Source organism: Corticium candelabrum, chromosome 2, assembly GCF_963422355.1.
Source record: "Corticium candelabrum chromosome 2, ooCorCand1.1, whole genome shotgun sequence".
Lineage (NCBI taxonomy): Eukaryota > Metazoa > Porifera > Homoscleromorpha > Homosclerophorida > Plakinidae > Corticium > Corticium candelabrum.
Window position 1 is genome coordinate 1,287,521 of NC_085086.1, and position 17,500 is coordinate 1,305,020.

The 17,500-nt window shown below is 40.6% G+C and overlaps 3 protein-coding genes across 3 annotated transcripts in view; all 3 read left to right on the forward strand.

Annotated features, from left to right (window-relative positions):
* Positions 1-3,854: 3,854 nt before the first annotated feature.
* Positions 3,855-7,420, forward strand: LOC134198318 (protein mono-ADP-ribosyltransferase PARP14-like). The gene is made up of 5 exons (XM_062667687.1): positions 3,855-4,562; positions 4,623-4,841; positions 4,896-6,306; positions 6,724-7,068; positions 7,128-7,420. Exons 1-5 carry the CDS (start codon positions 3,855-3,857, stop codon positions 7,418-7,420), a joined length of 2,976 nt encoding a protein of 991 aa, XP_062523671.1.
* Positions 7,421-9,192: 1,772 nt separating this feature from the next.
* LOC134198406 (protein max-like) lies at positions 9,193-12,625 on the forward strand. The gene is made up of 5 exons (XM_062667797.1): positions 9,193-9,286; positions 9,348-9,458; positions 9,515-9,638; positions 12,309-12,404; positions 12,465-12,625. The coding sequence occupies exons 1-5, from the start codon at positions 9,233-9,235 to the stop codon at positions 12,515-12,517; spliced, it is 438 nt and encodes a 145-aa protein (XP_062523781.1). The 5' UTR covers positions 9,193-9,232; the 3' UTR covers positions 12,518-12,625.
* Positions 12,626-13,036: 411 nt separating this feature from the next.
* The window catches only part of LOC134198319 (mitogen-activated protein kinase kinase kinase kinase 5-like), a 27,876-nt gene continuing 23,412 nt past the window's right edge, over positions 13,037-17,500 (forward strand). The window contains exons 1-3 of the mRNA XM_062667688.1: positions 13,037-13,055; positions 13,446-13,648; positions 13,723-13,780. Of these exons, the coding sequence (XP_062523672.1) occupies positions 13,037-13,055; positions 13,446-13,648; positions 13,723-13,780 (280 nt within the window). The remainder of the gene's footprint in view (positions 13,056-13,445; positions 13,649-13,722; positions 13,781-17,500) is intronic.

Genomic DNA, 17,500 nt, shown 5'->3' on the forward strand with positions numbered 1-17,500 from the left:
ACCCTCCTTTCCTCCTCGTCTCTCTCTTTTTATCACACACACACACACACACACAAACAAACAAAGAAACTAGCAAACAAACAAACACAGATACATGCAAAGCTCTTATGTACATGGGTATTGAGCTTAATATCACACACACACACACACACACACACACACACACACACACACACACACACACACACACACACACACACACACACACACACACACACACACACACACACACACACATACACGCACACACACACACACACACACACACACACACACACACACACAAACAAACAAACAAACAAGCAAACAAACAAACACAGATACTAACAACGTTTTTTTATGTACATGGGAATTGAGCGAAAATAAACTTTATTCTAAGTTAATTAAAAACCTTTATAATTGTATTACTTACTGTACAATTACTACAAAATTTGTTGAATATGCATGTATTGACTAAGACATAACAGAAGCGTAGATTTATAGACATGCATTATATTTGCAGACTCATCTCTTGTGGAAAGTTTGAACAAGAATTCATCAAATAATACAAATTGGAAAGACATGCAGCTTACGTATGGTCTGTTTCCTTCTTCACGGTCTTTGCTTCTTCGAGAAATAGACGCAGACGTCTGCAAAAACATGTTGCACAGAATCAGATACTTCAACATTATCACACTCGATAGCATGAATCGAACTCCAATAACCGATCAAATTGAGATGAGCAAGAATGGATTTGCCATAGTCAGAACTTCCAATGGTATTGAAATGTGGTTCTGTATCTTTATAATCTTGATATTATCAGCTGTTAATTTTATTTAGAGTGTTCGGCTAAATTGAGCTTGTCAGAGATGCTTCCAATTGGACAACAAGGTAAACGCCCAACCGTAACCCGCTTGTCAAACTATACTTCATCTGATGAAGACAAGGCACTTTCAGGAAACGTACATGTTTCAACTACTTCAAAAGTAGCAATAGCTAAAACTGTCAACATTCCTGTTGAAAACATATCTGTTGCAAATTATATTTGTACCAGGGGCAACAGAAAGCGTTTAAAGGAGCTTCTTCATTGCGATGATTGTGATTTTGATGGCACTAGTTGGTCAGTATTTAATCCTAAATACAATTTTGATGAAGTCAAAACAAAAATTAAAGAGTTTTCTAACGGTTTCTTGTGTAAAACAGTGCAATTTTCAGACAATAGCTCTTGGCCAAAATGGATGAAATTCGTCTTATTTGAAAAGAAGTCTATTGAAGTGCAATTAATTGAAGGCGAGGACAACTTGAAAATACAATTGGTCGGTCCAGAAGAAGACGTAGCACCAATGTATCAATACTATCAAAGTCAACTAGAAGGGGCAAATGCAAGAATTACAGAAACAAAACATTTGCCTTCTTCGTTCCATTGTCGTTTACTAGAACGTACTTCATTTTACCAAAACAAACATGATGCACTAAAGATCGAAAGCAAATACTCTAGCAACAATGCCAGCGTATGTGTTCAAGGTCCACACGATGAGGTAAGAAAATTTATAATCGAGATGTCGGAAAAAGTACAGACAATAACAGAAAGACAAGTGCGCGTAGATGCAAGAATTGCGGAGTTCTTGATGTCTAAGGATCGTTCTTATAATCAGTTAAACTCACTTCTGGAAACTGCTCAAGTTCACGCTTTATGCAAACGCGTAGACCAAAATTTCTTGTACATTATGTGTTTCCCCGACGCTACAGAGCCAGCTGAACGATTGATTGCAACGACCTATTGCTGCCAGCAAGTGGGGAGAATGGAAGATAAAGAGGTGCAAGCCTTCATTCGATCTGCAGAATACAATAAATTTGCTAGATTAACGATCGAGAACCAATCAGTGATGTTACGTCCCGTGTACGATGAAATCAGAAAGTCAGATGCACCCATAACTCTAGCAATTACTGGAAAAACGCTTGCCGTTCGGATGTCAACTAAAGTGATGGAACAGTTTTTTGACAACAATGTAATTTTTACTGATCAACTTGACCTCAGTCACCCAGGGTTTGCTAAGTTTCTTACGTTGCACAAAGCAGATGATCTGAATCAATTGAAAGAAAGTTGCAGAAGATATAGACCTGAAATTAATGTAACTGCAAATGCAGTCATAGTGAAATCAACGAAGGCGGGCTTAAGGAAACTCGTTAATGAAGTCGAAAGTATAGTCAGCACAATTGCGGTCGAAACGTTTGACTTTAGACGAAGGGGCTTAGCAAGATTCTCAAACAGTTCCTCATTTAAGCAAGAACGGTCTGAAATTGAAAAGAAACACAAAACTATAGTGTGGAAAGAAGGAGACGAAAAAGACGACATAACAACCAGAAGAGGGTCTAGTCGCAGATTTATTGCCAATCGAGGAATAACGAAACAGTTACTACTTGAGTGCAAAGTGCCAAATAGCTGCAAGAGTATGTCACTCTTTAGAGGCGATCTTTGTAGTCACATTTCTGACGCTATTGTGAATGCAGCGAACGATAAATTGCAACACGTCGGCGGATTAGCAAAACACATTGTGCATTGTGCAGGAAAATCAGTGCAAGAAGACTGTAACCGCTACATAGAAAAGAACAATAGCTTGCCAACTGGTAACGCTATGCACACGGGCAGTGGCAATCTTCGTACAACCAAACATATTATTCACACGGTAGGGCCTAAATGGCCATCCCAGATCGGTGATACAGCTGCCACAAAACAAGTTGAACAACAACTGCAGAACGCAGTGTGTTCCTCATTAAATTTAGCAGCTACTTTGAAATGCAAGACTATTGCTATTCCAGCTATAAGTTCTGGCATCTTTGAATGCCCAAGTGATTTTGTTGCAAAACATATAGTGCAGTCTGTTATTGCTTACTTCCGCGAAAACAAGACAACACTTACTGAAGTTCATGTCGTTTTGCTTGAAAAAGATACCGAGAATATACGATGCTTCAAGGAATTCATGAAGAAAAATCTCATTCCTAGTGCAGAGTTCCTTGGTGATGGCCAAATAGTCGTTCCAGCTTTACAGAGTGGTAATGAGTTAGAAATGAGTCAAAGAAACTATAATACCAAATTTTTTCGATCATGTGGGAGCTCATTTAAAGTCTGTGTCAAAACTGGAGACATTGCTAGAGAAGAGGTAGGAGTAATACAGAGAGACCCTAAAATGTTTAATAAAATTGATGGTTTTTACTCATAGAGCGACGTCATTGTCAACTCTACAAACAAAGACATGGACATGAAGACGGCTTTGGCGTCAAAGAAAGTTTCTGAAAAGGCTGGTTCCCATCTTCAAGACGAGTGTGCACGCTATGTTAGTGACAAGGGACCATTGCCATTAGAAGGTACCTACACGAGCCGAGGATACAAGTTGCCTTGCAAACACGTTATTCACGTGAACTGTCCGAAAAATGCACAGGTTACAGTTTCGTTGTATAATTTTAAAATATTATAATCAACCAATTTTTTGCAGGGACTTTCCAGAGTGGTGAAAAAATGTCTGATTGAAGCCAACAGACTCGAAGCTACTTCTTTGTCATTACCTGCTATTGGAACGGGCGGGCTGGAAATGCCTGATCAAGTCGCAGCCAAAGGAATATTTGATGGTATCTACAAGTTTAAGGCAAGCGGGCTGTCTTCAGTTTGTCAAGTGAATGTTGTAGTCTTTGATAAGTTGAAAGTACCAATTTTTAAGCAAGAGAATACGAAGCGAGAAGCGGAGGAGGAAGACGATGGCGACGTCGATGATGCGACGGTCGGGGTCATTCGCCTTTCTAGTCGCAGATTTATTGCCAATCGCGGAATAACGAAACAATTACTACTTGAGTGCAAAGTGCCAAATAGCTGCAAGAGTATGTCACTCTTTAGAGGCGATCTTTGTAGTCACATTTCTGACGCTATTGTGAATGCAGCGGACGATAAATTGCAACACGACGGCGGATTAGCAAAACACATTGTGCATTGTGCAGGAAAATCAGTGCAAGAAGACTGTAACCGCTACATAGAAAAGAACAATAGCTTGCCAATTGGTAACGCTATGCACACGGGCAGTGGCCATCTTCTTACAACCAAACATATTATTCACACGGTAGGACCTAAATGGCCATCCCAGATCGGTGATACAGCTGCCACAAAACAAGTTGAACAACAACTGCAGAACGCAGTGTGTTCCTCATTAAATTTAGCAACTACTTTGAAATGCAAGACTGTTGCTATTCCAGCGATAAGTTCTGGCGTCTTTAGATGCCCAAGTGATTTTGTTGCAAAACATATAGTGCAGTCTGTTATTGCTTACTTCCGCGAAAACAAGACAACACTTACTGAAGTTCATGTCGTTTTGCTTGAAAAAGATACCGAGAATATACGATGCTTCAAGGAATTCATGAAGAAAAATCTCATTCCTAGTGCAGAGTTCCTTGGTGATGGCCAAATAGTCGTTCCAGCTTTACAGAGTGGTAATGAGTTAGAAATGAGTCAAAGAAACTATAATACCAAATTTTTTCGATCATGTGGGAGCTCATTTAAAGTCTGTGTCAAAACTGGAGACATTGCTAGAGAAGAGGTAGGAGTAATACAGAGAGACCCTGAAATGTTTAATAAAATTGATGGTTTTTACTCATAGAGCGACGTCATTGTCAACTCTACAAACAAAGACATGGACATGAAGGCGGCTTCAGCGTCAAAGAAAGTTTCTGAAAAGGCTGGTTCCCATCTTCAAGACGAGTGTGCACGCTATGTTAGTGACAAGGGACCATTGCCATCAGAAGGTACCTACACGAGCCGAGGATACAAGTTGCCTTGCAAACACGTTATTCACGTGAACTGTCCGAAAAATGCACAGGTTACAGTTTCGTTGTATAATTTTAAAATATTATAATCAACCAATTTTTTGCAGGGACTCTCCAGAGTCGTGAAAAAATGTCTGATTGAAGCCAACAGACTCGAAGCTACTTCTTTGTCATTACCTGCTATTGGAACGGGCGGGCTGGAAATGCCTGATCAAGTCGCAGCCAAAGGAATATTTGATGGTATCTACAAGTTTAAGGCAAGCGGGCGGTCTTCAGTTTGTCAAGTGAATGTTGTAGTCTTTGATGAGTTGAAAATACCAATTTTTAAGCAAGAGAATACGAAGCGAGAAGCGGAGGAGGAAGACGATGGCGACGTCGATGATGCGACGGTCGGGGTCATTCGCCTTTCTAATAGAATCACTGTAGCTATAGAGCAAGGTAATATTAAGAATTTGAGGTCAGACGTTATAGTAGCGCCCGCTGGAGTCGTACTGTCTGAAGTTTTAGAAATGTCACCTAAAACTAAATCAGATTTCTCTCAACGGTACCATAGCCAAGCAAACCCTGTAGCAGACCTTATTGCTGGAGATGAGCTCTTTTGTCAACGCGTTTACGCATTATCTGTTCCTTCCCGATCTCAAACAGCAAGCGATGAGCAATGCATCAAAACAATACAATCTGAAGTGAGCCGATGTCTCTCTTTAGCCAACTCTAATGGACATTCGTCTATAGCTATTCCAGCAATCGGCACCGGTCGCCTTGGATACAGTAACAAACACAGTGCAGCTGCAATAATTGGCGCGTGCCGAGAGTTTACTTTAGACGTTACTGCGCCCAAACTAACGGCTCTTATAATTTGCTTGTTTGACGATAATGGAATTGGCGACTTTCAAAGTGAGCTTAGAGCCTTGAAGCAGCAATCGTCCAACCCAGAAATCCCACTGAACAGCGGTTCTGCCGCCGATCATGATTGTGTTAGTTTAACAATATTTGCTGATTCACAACCTAACTGCAAAATTGTTAGAAAAGAAATAGTTGACTCTGTTCACCGTTTTTACATCGAAAAACACGAAGTTATTAAATTTTGTCAAGGATTTACAAAAAGGGAGATCAAAAGACTGTCGCAAGAGTTTGGAGTCGATTTGCAGTTTCCTGTACAAGATGCTAACGAGGCTGCTGTCAAAGTGATGTTTTCTGGACTTGAGGACGACATTGTCAGATTGTCCACAGATGTTTTCCGTCGTTTAAACGTAGCTTTAAAAGACGAGTTTGAAACATATACAAAAGACAAAATTATGGAAGCCGTTTCCTGGTCATGGAAGGACGACGACGAGTCATTTAAGGAATACACGCGAGAAGCGACTGTGGCATTAGAGAACGCACGTCAAGCTGGTGAGAGAATCGTAGATATTACCGCGAGCGGTAGAAAATACAAAGTCGAAATTTCGAAAGGGGTTCAAAAGGGAATTGGAAAAGCAGTAAGAGAAGTCAAAAGGGAATTGAGAAATACAGACACTAGTAAGTCACACACACGTACACACAAATGCATGCACACGCACTCACATATACACACTCGCAGATACACACACACACACACACACACACACACACACACACACACACACACACACACACACACACACACACACGCACGCACGCACGCACGCACGCACACACACACACACACACGCACGCGCGCGCACACACACACACACACACACACACACACACACACGCGCGCACACGCACACACACACACACACACACACACACACACACACACATACACACATACACACACACACACACACACACACACACACACACACACACACACACACACACACACACACACACACACACAACGTTATAACAAGCAATGCAGCAATTCTTAGAGCACACATGCGTAAATTTTAATGCATAACTAACGTTTAGGTGCAGATCTTCCATTATGTTGGACTGATCCAAAAGGCCGTGGTCACGACTATCCACTGTACAAGTACAAACTCGATCCAACTGACAGAGAATTTAGAAACGTCAGTGATGCATTTACATCTACCGGTGGTACAGGGAGCATAACGTCTATAGAGCGTATTCAGAATCCCAAAATGTACAGAAGCTATCTCAATGAAAAACGGTACATTGTGAAAACGCGTAGTAAAGAAATTGTGTCGGGAAAAGCCGTACTACAAGTGCAAGGATGGCATGGAACAGACGCTGAGACGATTGAGCATATAATAACCAATGGATTTAACAGGTCTTACTCAGGAAAAGCAAATGGTATGTTTAGCAATATTTATTAGTATCTCTAATATTGTTGTCTACTTTCTGATTATTAGCAAAATATTACGGATCCGGTATTTACTTTGCAAAGAACGCTGATTACTCGTGCGATCGTAAGTACTCCAGAGTTGGTCCAAACGATGAGAGAAAAATGTTGTACTACGACGTACTGCTTGGAATGTCTACTGTTGGAAAGAAAGACATGATTGAACCTCCGGTCATTGATCCTGCGGCAAGTCAGACGGACAGGTACGACTCGACGACGGGCAATCCAGAAAATCCTACTATCTATATCAGCTGTTACAAAGACAACAGGGCATATCCAACATACCTTGTGACGTTTACTTAGTTTATGTAGATGTTAGCTGAACTTCGCATTGCTTTTACTGTTTCAGCTGTCTTTGTGCGCGTATCATTTGCAATAAGGATTTTGGTACGTACTGTAAACCGAGTGTACGATTTCATGTTAATTCTTTTCTTTAATTTTAATTTTAATTTAATTTTAATTCAATTTTGATTTAATTTTAATTTAAGTTCAATTTAATTTTAATATAATTTTAATTTAATTTTAATATAATTTTAATTTAATTTTAATTTAATTTTAATTTAATTCTAATTTAATTTTAATTTATTTTTAATTTAGTTTAAATTAATTTTAATTTAATTTTAATTTAATTTTAATTTAATTTTAATTTAGTTTTAATTTAGTTTAAATTAATTTTAATTTAATTTTAATTTAGTTTTAATTTAGTTTTAATTAAGTTTTAATTTACATTTAATTTATTTTAATTTTAATTTTAATTTAATTTAATTTAGTTTTATTTTAATTTTAATTTAGTTTTAACTTAATTTTAATTTAATTTAAATTTAATTTTAACTTATTTTTAATTTAGTTTTAATTTATTTTTAATTTAATTTAAATTTAATTTTAACTTATTTTTAATTTAGTTTTAATTTATTTTTAATTTAATTTAAATTTAATTTTAACTTATTTTTAATTTAATTTTAATTTAATTTTAATTTAATTTAAAATATTCATAACAGCTGTTAACAAAGTAAAATCAATAAAATTTAATTATCTATTATGTCTAGTAATTGGTGTTGTTGCTGCGTGTCGCTAACTATAGGCACATTAGTGAATCAGTACAGTGTGTATACTAAATTTGTTGCACTATAATAAAAATGGCTTCTACTCTTTCCGAGCATGCAAATATTTATATTCTGATAATTATGTATTATTTATATATTATTTAACACTTATAACATATAAATTTATTGATATGAATGCTATTGTAGTCGTGTCCCAAAAATTTTAAACTCGCATTCTCCTTGCAAACTCACGCATTTTGATTCAATTAGGTTGGCAGGTCTGCCTTTACGTGTGTACATTCGCAGACTTATGTGCCTCGAAGTCCAGAAAAAATATTGGGCAAAAAACTAAAAAATCGCAAACATTTTTATGCTAATGTCTCTAAATTTAAAAAATGTATTTAATTTGTAAAATATTAGTACATTAACAGTTGCTACTTACCAGTTCGACAGTACCTGGCATGGCTCTGGTCTTTTGTGTAAACATGGTATTAGCTAAACAAGTAGAAAAATTGACCACAGTAGTGTTGAATGCTTTCTAATTAATGTAAACAAAAGATGTATGCTAGTGATGATCACTGACTACAAAAACTTTTGTACTAAAATTCTTCAAAAATGAAAAGAAACAAACGATAACAAAGAGATAAACAATCTAACAAAATAGACACAAAGCAACAAGCAGACAGACAGCAACACACAAATGAAGTGAAAGGAAATGAGAAACAAATTAAAGTGATCAACGACGGACAGATAACATACAAACAAACTGTCAAGCAGTCAGAGAGACAGGCACACAGACAGAGACACAGACAGACAGCCACACAGACAAGACAAGCGGACTTTAGAAAGAAAGACAAGCAAACCCACAAAACTAGGTCACGTGACCCTTACAAATTTTTGTGGTTATCGCTAAATTAATTTTCCATTCAAATATTTGAAACTCCGACAACTAATTAATTACGAAACATGTGGTAACATTTGTTGCCAAACTACTCAAGCACGTCACGTGCAGAGGTCACGTGTTCACAGCACATGGTTAGAATGCGCAGACTCAAATCGACACCAGCGTGACATGAGCGATTACGAAGACGACCGGGAAGTCGTTGATATAGTTTATGACGACGATGTACAATTTCTTTACCGACAACTCAATTCTGACTTCTGATATGGTTTTTACTTTTACAAAGGGCACTGACAGACGAGCTCACCATAACGCTTTAGAGAGAAAACGGAGAGACCACATCAAAGACAGTTTCGTTAGCTTGCGGGACGCTATCCCAGAAATCGCAGGAGAGAAGGTTGGAACCGAGATGTCTATGTTATTTAACGCGCGTTAGCGACTTTGTGTAAACAGGCGTCACGTGGTCAGGTTCTGAATAAAGCGACTGCATATATTGAGACTCTGCGGAAGAAGACGCAAGAACACGAAAAGGATATCGAGGCATTGAAGAAGCAGAATGTTGTTTTGGAACAGCAAAGTGAGGGAAATGTCATATTGAGAGACAGTTAGATCGACAGGCTACATTATGGTACTTCATGAGTCCATTCGAACAATAGGTGCAGTGTGGGAATTGTGGGTGTGGACTTCGTCAGTTTGGGCTGTCTAGTGGGGAAAATAGGAAATTGAATAGTGTAACTACTTAATTAATGACGTTTGCTAAACACAATGTAAACACTCATTTACAAGCTTGTGATGGCATTCTAGAACAGCTGCAGAAATGCTACTGCTAAAAGTAGGTGCGGATGTCTCTTAAAGCTCTGAATTGAGTTTTCGCTTGTGACTCTGGAGACGTCATTGAGAACTAATTGGCTGTCTACTGTATTCTAAGGAATGCAATTAAGGTGATTATATCTACTCTTTAGCTACAATAGGATGGGCCATGTCAGACTGGGATGGAGTCTGCATATGTAATATTCCAGACGCTGCTTGTTCCAACGTATTTGAGCATCATCCTGGCTGTTAGAATGCACCAGTGTCTCCACCTCCTCATGTGCGTTCCCTTCCCCCAGGTATCATTTCCATGTTTGTAAGTGCCCAGGATACCAAGATCTGGTAATTTTCCCACACTGCACTTATTGTTCGAATGGACACTGTGCAAGTATATGCAGGTCTGTAGGATGTCACACAGTTCAAGAAGTCGACTTTAGTCTGTGTCACAAACAACCACTTCCGGTATTGATGTAAGGTAATTACCCAAGGCCAGTGTTCTGCCCATAATTTTTGGAGTGGTAGTTGGATATCCGCTGCATTAAGGGTCGTTGTTTACTTTAGGGCTTGGCCTACATTATCTGCTGTTATTTGTGACCTGTTATAGCTACCCATCGCTGCTTTGAGATTTTTCCAGCAAAGATACCTTTGACTGGACGCCTCAATGATATCCAGGAAAGAAGTAGAGCAAACTCTCGGACAATCAAGCATTGTTGCAAAACGGACAAGAAAGCGCCAAACAGAACGTATTGCAGTGCTGATGGTCCATGATCTGAAAGAGCAGACTGAGAAAGCTACAACTTCTGTCTATATTTGTGGAACTAGTCTCACATTATAGGACATTTATATTTATACTATGGCATAGTCAGATGTCTGCCATCCATCTGCAGATTTCGAACAGCCAGTGCTTCTGTCCAGCAAAAGACCCTCAAAACGACTTTGACTGGCTCTGTTTCGTGGTGCTTAAGGGTATAGCCTTTGTCATTGCTAACATGCAGACTGCTGTGTTGGATCTCACACCATCTTTAATACTGCCTTGAGCGATAGATCATATTATAGTTCATAGCAAGGTGGGTCTGCCGCCATGTCACGGTATGAACAAAGTGCTGTCCTTAAACAAACTGCTCACCTTCCAACAATTTAGCTTGGAGCAAGTGAAACCTTAGCTAAATAGTGGTGGTCGAAACATGCGGAGTGTTGGTCGATGTTTGTCGAGTGATGGTCGGACCTGACCACCTCCGACCACCGCGGGCAGAACACTGCAAGACCTGGATATCCGGGCTAAGGGTACAGTAGTCTGGAGACGAGACCGACCCTATTTATACTCAATTAGCTCAGATGCAAATGAAGCTATTCCTACCAATAGACGAGACTGCACCCTTTCTTTACACACCTACACTGGCAACCTTAGCTGAGACCAGCGGGTTAAGCTAAATACCTCACTATGCAAAACACTATCACGTGGCGAGATATGATTGCATACTAAATTGCTTGGTGTTCTAAGGCTCTTGATAAAGTCGAACGTCAGAAACAAATCGTGAAACACGGAATGAATGAATAAATACATTTGTTTCACACTGTAGTTCTGCCACCTTGTTTATATCAACATGCAGAATGAATGTTGTTGCCTGATTTGTATGAGTAAGATTTTACAATTAGTTTATTTTATAAAGAAGTCGGACACTAAGGTGACAATCAGTAAACAAATCCAGTTGACAACTATCAAACAGGGGTGGCCAAGTTGGGATCTGGCTGGTGCCTTTGTGTGGCACCAGGATGTCGTGTGGTCGTTTGGCACCAGGAATGCATGCTGGCGCCCAACAGAAATGACACGCCCACGGCTGCACGAGAATGATCTGAGGCTACCTGCTTATCTACATTAATTTACATAGTACACACATGTAGTACACGGGACATACATACAGTTATAACGACTTCTGTTTGTCAATGGATTGGAAGTATAACTCTAGACTGTTGTATGTTAGTAACATATTTGCAGATAATGCAGCATCTATTGAATACATTTATACATACACATGCATACGTAGGTACATACTCATGTATATCATCGTGATACACACATGCATGCATGCAGACAAACAGGCAGGCAGGCACACAGACACACGATTGACATTAGGCTAGTGGTGCCTTGCTAATAGATTTATACATATACATGCATACGTATGTACAGTACATACTCATGTATGTATGTATGTATCATCATGATACATACATTGTACACGCATTCGTTCAGACTGACACATGATTGACATTAGACTAGCGATGCCTTGTGTTCAGGGAATCACCACTTTTCAGTCACAGTCATGACGTCACTATCTGTTTGAGTAGCTTAAATTGCATAAATACTGTATAGGCATCCTTAACTACTATTATCTCAAAGCGTATTTAATAATGTATATATCGTGTCTTCTTGTGGCAGTTCAAACGCTAGAGAAGGCAAGAGCCAATGGAGCATTTGTAAAGCCTCAGCAAGCATCCCATCATGTTGCATCAATAGAGGAACCCACACAGTCAGGTCTGACATCTTATCAACCGTTTTGTAAGTCAGACACTTACATGGTGATTGTGCAAATAGATTCGAATAGCGAACCGACAGCTAAACGAACGAAACCGACGTCCGAAAATTGACAGATTTCTTCTGCTCTTTGGTAGTCATTTTTTGCATCATACAACACACAAGTATACATTTATTGAAACTGAAACGGTATCACTTGCATGGCACTTTGCTTGCTTTTCATCTTGGTAACCAACTCCACGCTTGCCTGAATAGATGCTGATGCTTAGCACACATTGCTAGACGTAAAGTCTGCAGATAGCGCGCGTTATGGTCATCTTATTGGTGTGTCTTACAAAGACAAGTGTATGAATACTTTAATAAGTATATATGATGTAACTAATATAAACAGGAACTCAGACTGCTCTTTGAACTTGTTAATTTTTGCGTGACCTTCCTGTCTTCCGCGATACTGGTTGCAATATCACGTGTTCTGACACGTGAAACGCTACTTGCAGCACGTGTTGGTTGGCCCACACGTGAAGTAGCACGTGTGTTGCACGTGTCACGTGTGCGAGATCACGTCTGTGATACCGTATTTTATTGGGGCGGGTTTCACAGAGTCTACACGACGGAAGAAATTGCATTTGTGTATGAACAATACAAATACACGTATGTATAGACCTAGACTGTAGGTGTATCAAACTCGAGGTGTTAGTTAGCGCACGCTACAAAAGACATCACGTGTTCTTCTTTGTTGTGTTTACGATCTATTACTAAGGCGTGTCTCACAAACACAACAAGACGAAGTTGTAGTAACAAATTACACTAGAGAAATTTGAATACATGTAAATCTAGACTCAAGTTGAATGGTCTGTTGTAACGTAGCGCACTCTAGCTACTCAGAATATTCATTGATAAATTACGTTATTAAACAGAACGCGCAAAATTCAGTTTAGTCCATCTTTTATAACTCGTGCTCGGTTAATTTATCATTCTCTCTCTCGCAGCGAGTCCAAAATTCGGGCGAGACCGCCACGCCGTCCCTAGCTATATAAATAGAGGCAAAAGTTGATATCAACAAGTCTCAAGGTGAGTTCGCTCGTCGACGGCACGGCTCGTTTTCTCGTCGCTCGCGCACGCGTCTTGTCATCCGACGTGTCGAGATGTCGGCCGCTCGACCGAACATATCGCGCAAGAACCCGGAGCAAGAGTTCGAGCTGTTCAAACGCATCGGGAGTGGTACATACGGGGAAGTGTACAAGGTAACCTCATGCCTCATTGTAGACTGAAAACGTCGTCGGACGCCGTCCGTTGCTCGACGTGTGTGTTTGATTAGGCGAAAGTCATCAAGACGAACCAGTTGACGGCGCTGAAGATCATCAAGATCGAGCAGGGTGGGTGAACGGTTTCACTTCCTGTCTGTGTGTGTGTGATTGTTGCGTCGGTCGGACGCGCGTCTGTTCGTCTCGGACGCTCGTTGTGTGGCGTCGGGACGAGTTGGGGCGGTTTGGTGTGTTTGGGTGCGCGCGGCGAGGCGGTGGGTGCGTTGGAATGAGGTGTCGGTGTGTGTGTGTGTGTGTGTGGCTCGTTGGTCTGGTTGGTGAGTGGAGGGAGACGGTGTGGATGGGGTTGGATGGGAGGTGGGGAGGTTGATTGGCCTGTGTGTGATTGATTGGTGTTCGTTTTGTTTGTGTTTGGTTTGCTCACAACAGGTGTGTGGGTGTGTGTGTTAGTATGATGTTTCTGTCTCTGTCTGTCTCTGTCTGTCTCTGTCTGTTTGTTTGTCTGTTTGTTTGTCTGTTTGTCTGTTTGTTTGTCTGTTAGTCTGTCTCTCTGTCTGTTTATTTGTCTGTTTGTTTGTTCGTCTGTCTGTTTATTTGTCTGTTTGTTTGTCCGTCTGTCTGTTTGTTGGTCTGTCTGTCTGTCTGTCTGCCTGTCTGTCTTTTTTGTTTGTTTGTCTGTCTGTTTGTCTGTTTGTCTGTTTGTCCGTCTGTCTGTTTGTTTGTCTGTTAGTCTGTCTCTCTGTCTGTCTATTTGTCTGTTTGTTTGTCCATTTGTCTGTCTCTCTGTCTCTCTGTCTCTCTGTTTGTCTGTTTGTTTGTTCGTGTCTGTTTGTCCGTGTGTCTGTCTGTCTGTCTGTCTGTCTGTCTGTTTTGTTGTCTGTCTGTCTGTTTGTCTGTTTGTTTGTCCGTATGTTTGTTTGTTTGTCCGTCTGTCAGTCTGTCTGTTTGTTTGTCTGTCTGTCTATCTTTCTGTTTGTCTGTTTGTTTGTCCGTCTGTGTATCTTTCTGTTTGTCTGTTTGTCTGTTTGTTTGTCCGTCTGTCTGTTTGTTTGTCCGTCTGTCTGTCTGTTCTCTGTCTGTCTGTTTGTCTGCCTGTCTGTCTGTTTGTCTGTTTGTTTGTTTGCCTGTCTGTCTGTTTGTCTGTCTGTTTGTTTGCCTGTCTGTCTGTCTGTCTGTCTGTCTGTTTGTTTGTCCGTTTGTTTGTTTGTGTGTCTGTTTGTCTGCCTGTTTGTCTGGCTGTCTGTCTGTCTGTGTTTGTTTGTTCGTTTGTTTGTTTGTGTGTCTGTTTGTTTGTCTGCCTGTTTGTCTGCCTGTCTGTCTGTTTGTCTGTCTGTTTGTCTGTCTGTCTGTCTGTTTGTTTGTCCATTTGTTTGTTTGTCTGTTTGTTTGTCTGTATGTTTGTTCGTTTGTCTGTTTGTTTGTCTGACGGTTTGTCTGTGTGTCTGTTTGTCTGTCTGTTTGTTTGTCTGACTGTTTGTCTGTTTGTTTGTCTGTCTGTTTGTCTGTCTCTGTCTGTTTGTTTGGCTGTCTGGCTGTCTGTCTGTTTGTTTGTCCGTTTGTTTGTCTGTCTGTCTGTCTGTTTGTTTGTCTGTATGTTTGTCCGTCTGTCTGTTTGTTTGTCTGACGGTTTGTCTGTGTGTCTGTTTGTCTATCTGTCTGTCTCTATGTATGTGTGTCAGTTTGTCTGTTTATTGTCCATTTGCTTCAGGGTTCTAGCCAGGATTTTTGCAAGGTGTAGCCGTAGGGCGTGGCACATGAGTCTGGCACATGGGCATGGCATGTACCTGTGTGTGTGCAAATTTTTGAAAGAAAATTTTTTGCTGATTTGGGGCAGTGGTTTAGGTTACCTTTTGTAAACCGTCCACTTATACTGTACAGTGTACTGACTGAAACTCAGCCTCTACAAATGACACTGAGGCACTGGCAGACTGACAGCAGGGTGTGGATTACATTCTTAGCTAAGTGTTTCTCATTACTATTACTAGGCAACGAATCCAATAACGGTACTATAAGTATGCAATTAGAGACTCATGATTGACAAGTCTCCACCTTCTCCTTCATTATCACTGTCAAGGTTCGAAAAACCGGACGCCAAGTCACCAAATGGCGATCTCTGTCACAGGAATGGCGACTAGTCAAGCCTAGGAAGTTGCCATGCTGTAGGAATGGTAAACAGTGACGAAGATAGACTTTCCAGATTTCTGAGTTTGGTAGGACCTTGAGAACTAGTACGGCGTAATCTGGGTACACAAAAACCTCGACTTTGCCGTCTACAGGAACGTAAACTGTCCACGCGTGTGTTCCATGATTCTCTGAAGCGCGGTGCGTGCACAAGGAATGGCACGTACCTGCACCCGGGAAACACTTAACGTATTACCTCGCATAGAACGGCATGCCGTTATAAGCAAACTTTACCAGAATTCGCTATAACTCCAGCTGGTAGCTATAATGGCATGCCGTTATAGGGTGAGGTGCCGTTATAGCGCGAGGTACGGTAGTCACAGTACAGTCAACCTTACATTTAGCGACATTGGGTTTAGTGACACATCGGTATTAACGACCGAAACGTTTTACCCTATCAAGAAGGTAGTACAAAATATGTCTTCCTACCTCGGGTTTAGCGACAGCAGATATAGTGACAAATTGCATTTACCGACCTGTCTAAACTGTCCAGTGTAGTACTAATTTCCTCGTTTATACCAACCAATGTAAATTTTGTAACGCATGCGCCGATCACGTGTCTTGAGCATGGCTTCCAGAAAGCGAAAACGGCTGTCATTCTCAGAAAAATACGCGATTTTGGCCGAACTCGACTCCGGCGTGTCACGGAATGCGTTGGAAGAGAAGTACGACGTCCCTCAAGGTACTTTAGCTGGCATCATCATTGAACAGTACTTTAAACCCATAAATGAAAACTGGATTGCTCGCGAGTTGATATATTAAACTAAAATAAATGTCAAACCTGTTAGTAAGCCTCTACAAGGCATTTACTGTGCGTAAACGTGTACTTTGGGTTCAACGACACATCGCAAATAACGACCTAAATATTATGCCCTTTCAGATGTCGCTAAATGTGAGGTTGACTGTAATACGAGGCCAATCTTTTTTTTATGTTAATATTGCGGTATACGCATTGCTGACAGATGAAACATTTGCGACATTGTCTGTTTGTCTGTCTGTTTTTCTGTCTCATTGTATGTTTGCCTGTTTGTTTGTCCATCTGTCTGTTTGTCTGTTTGTCTGTCTCTGTCTGTTTATCTGTCTTTTTGTCGGTCTGTTTGCCGGTCTGTGTCTGTCTAGGTGTCTATCTGTCTGTATGTCTGTCTGTCTATCTGTCTGTCTGTCTCTCTATATGTCTGTCTGTTTGTGTGTCTGTCTCTCTATATGGCGGTCTGTTTGTCGGTTTGTTTATCGGTCTGTGTTTGTCTGTTTGTCCATGTCTCTGTGTGTGTGTGTTGGAACGAGGTGTTAGAGTGTGTGGCTTGCTGGTCCGGTTGGTCAGTGGAAGGAGACGGTACGGATGGGATGGGCTTGTGTGATGGATTGCTGTTTGTATTTTGTGTGTGTTACGTTGGCACAACAGGTGTGTGTCGGTGTGTTAAGGCTGTTTCGCAATATGCGACGGGGACGTTGTGGATCGTGATGGACAGCTCTTCCTCGTGTTCACAATACGTGTATGTCCCGTTCTGCTAATTGCCATTCTTGCACCGCATGATTACGTCATCCTCGTTTTGCAACAGTAGTTAGTCATTTTCTGTTGCGGTATGTCAACTTCCGATGGAGCCAGGACATAATAGAATCGATTTGTCCATCCGTCAGTGCTCCGTCAAG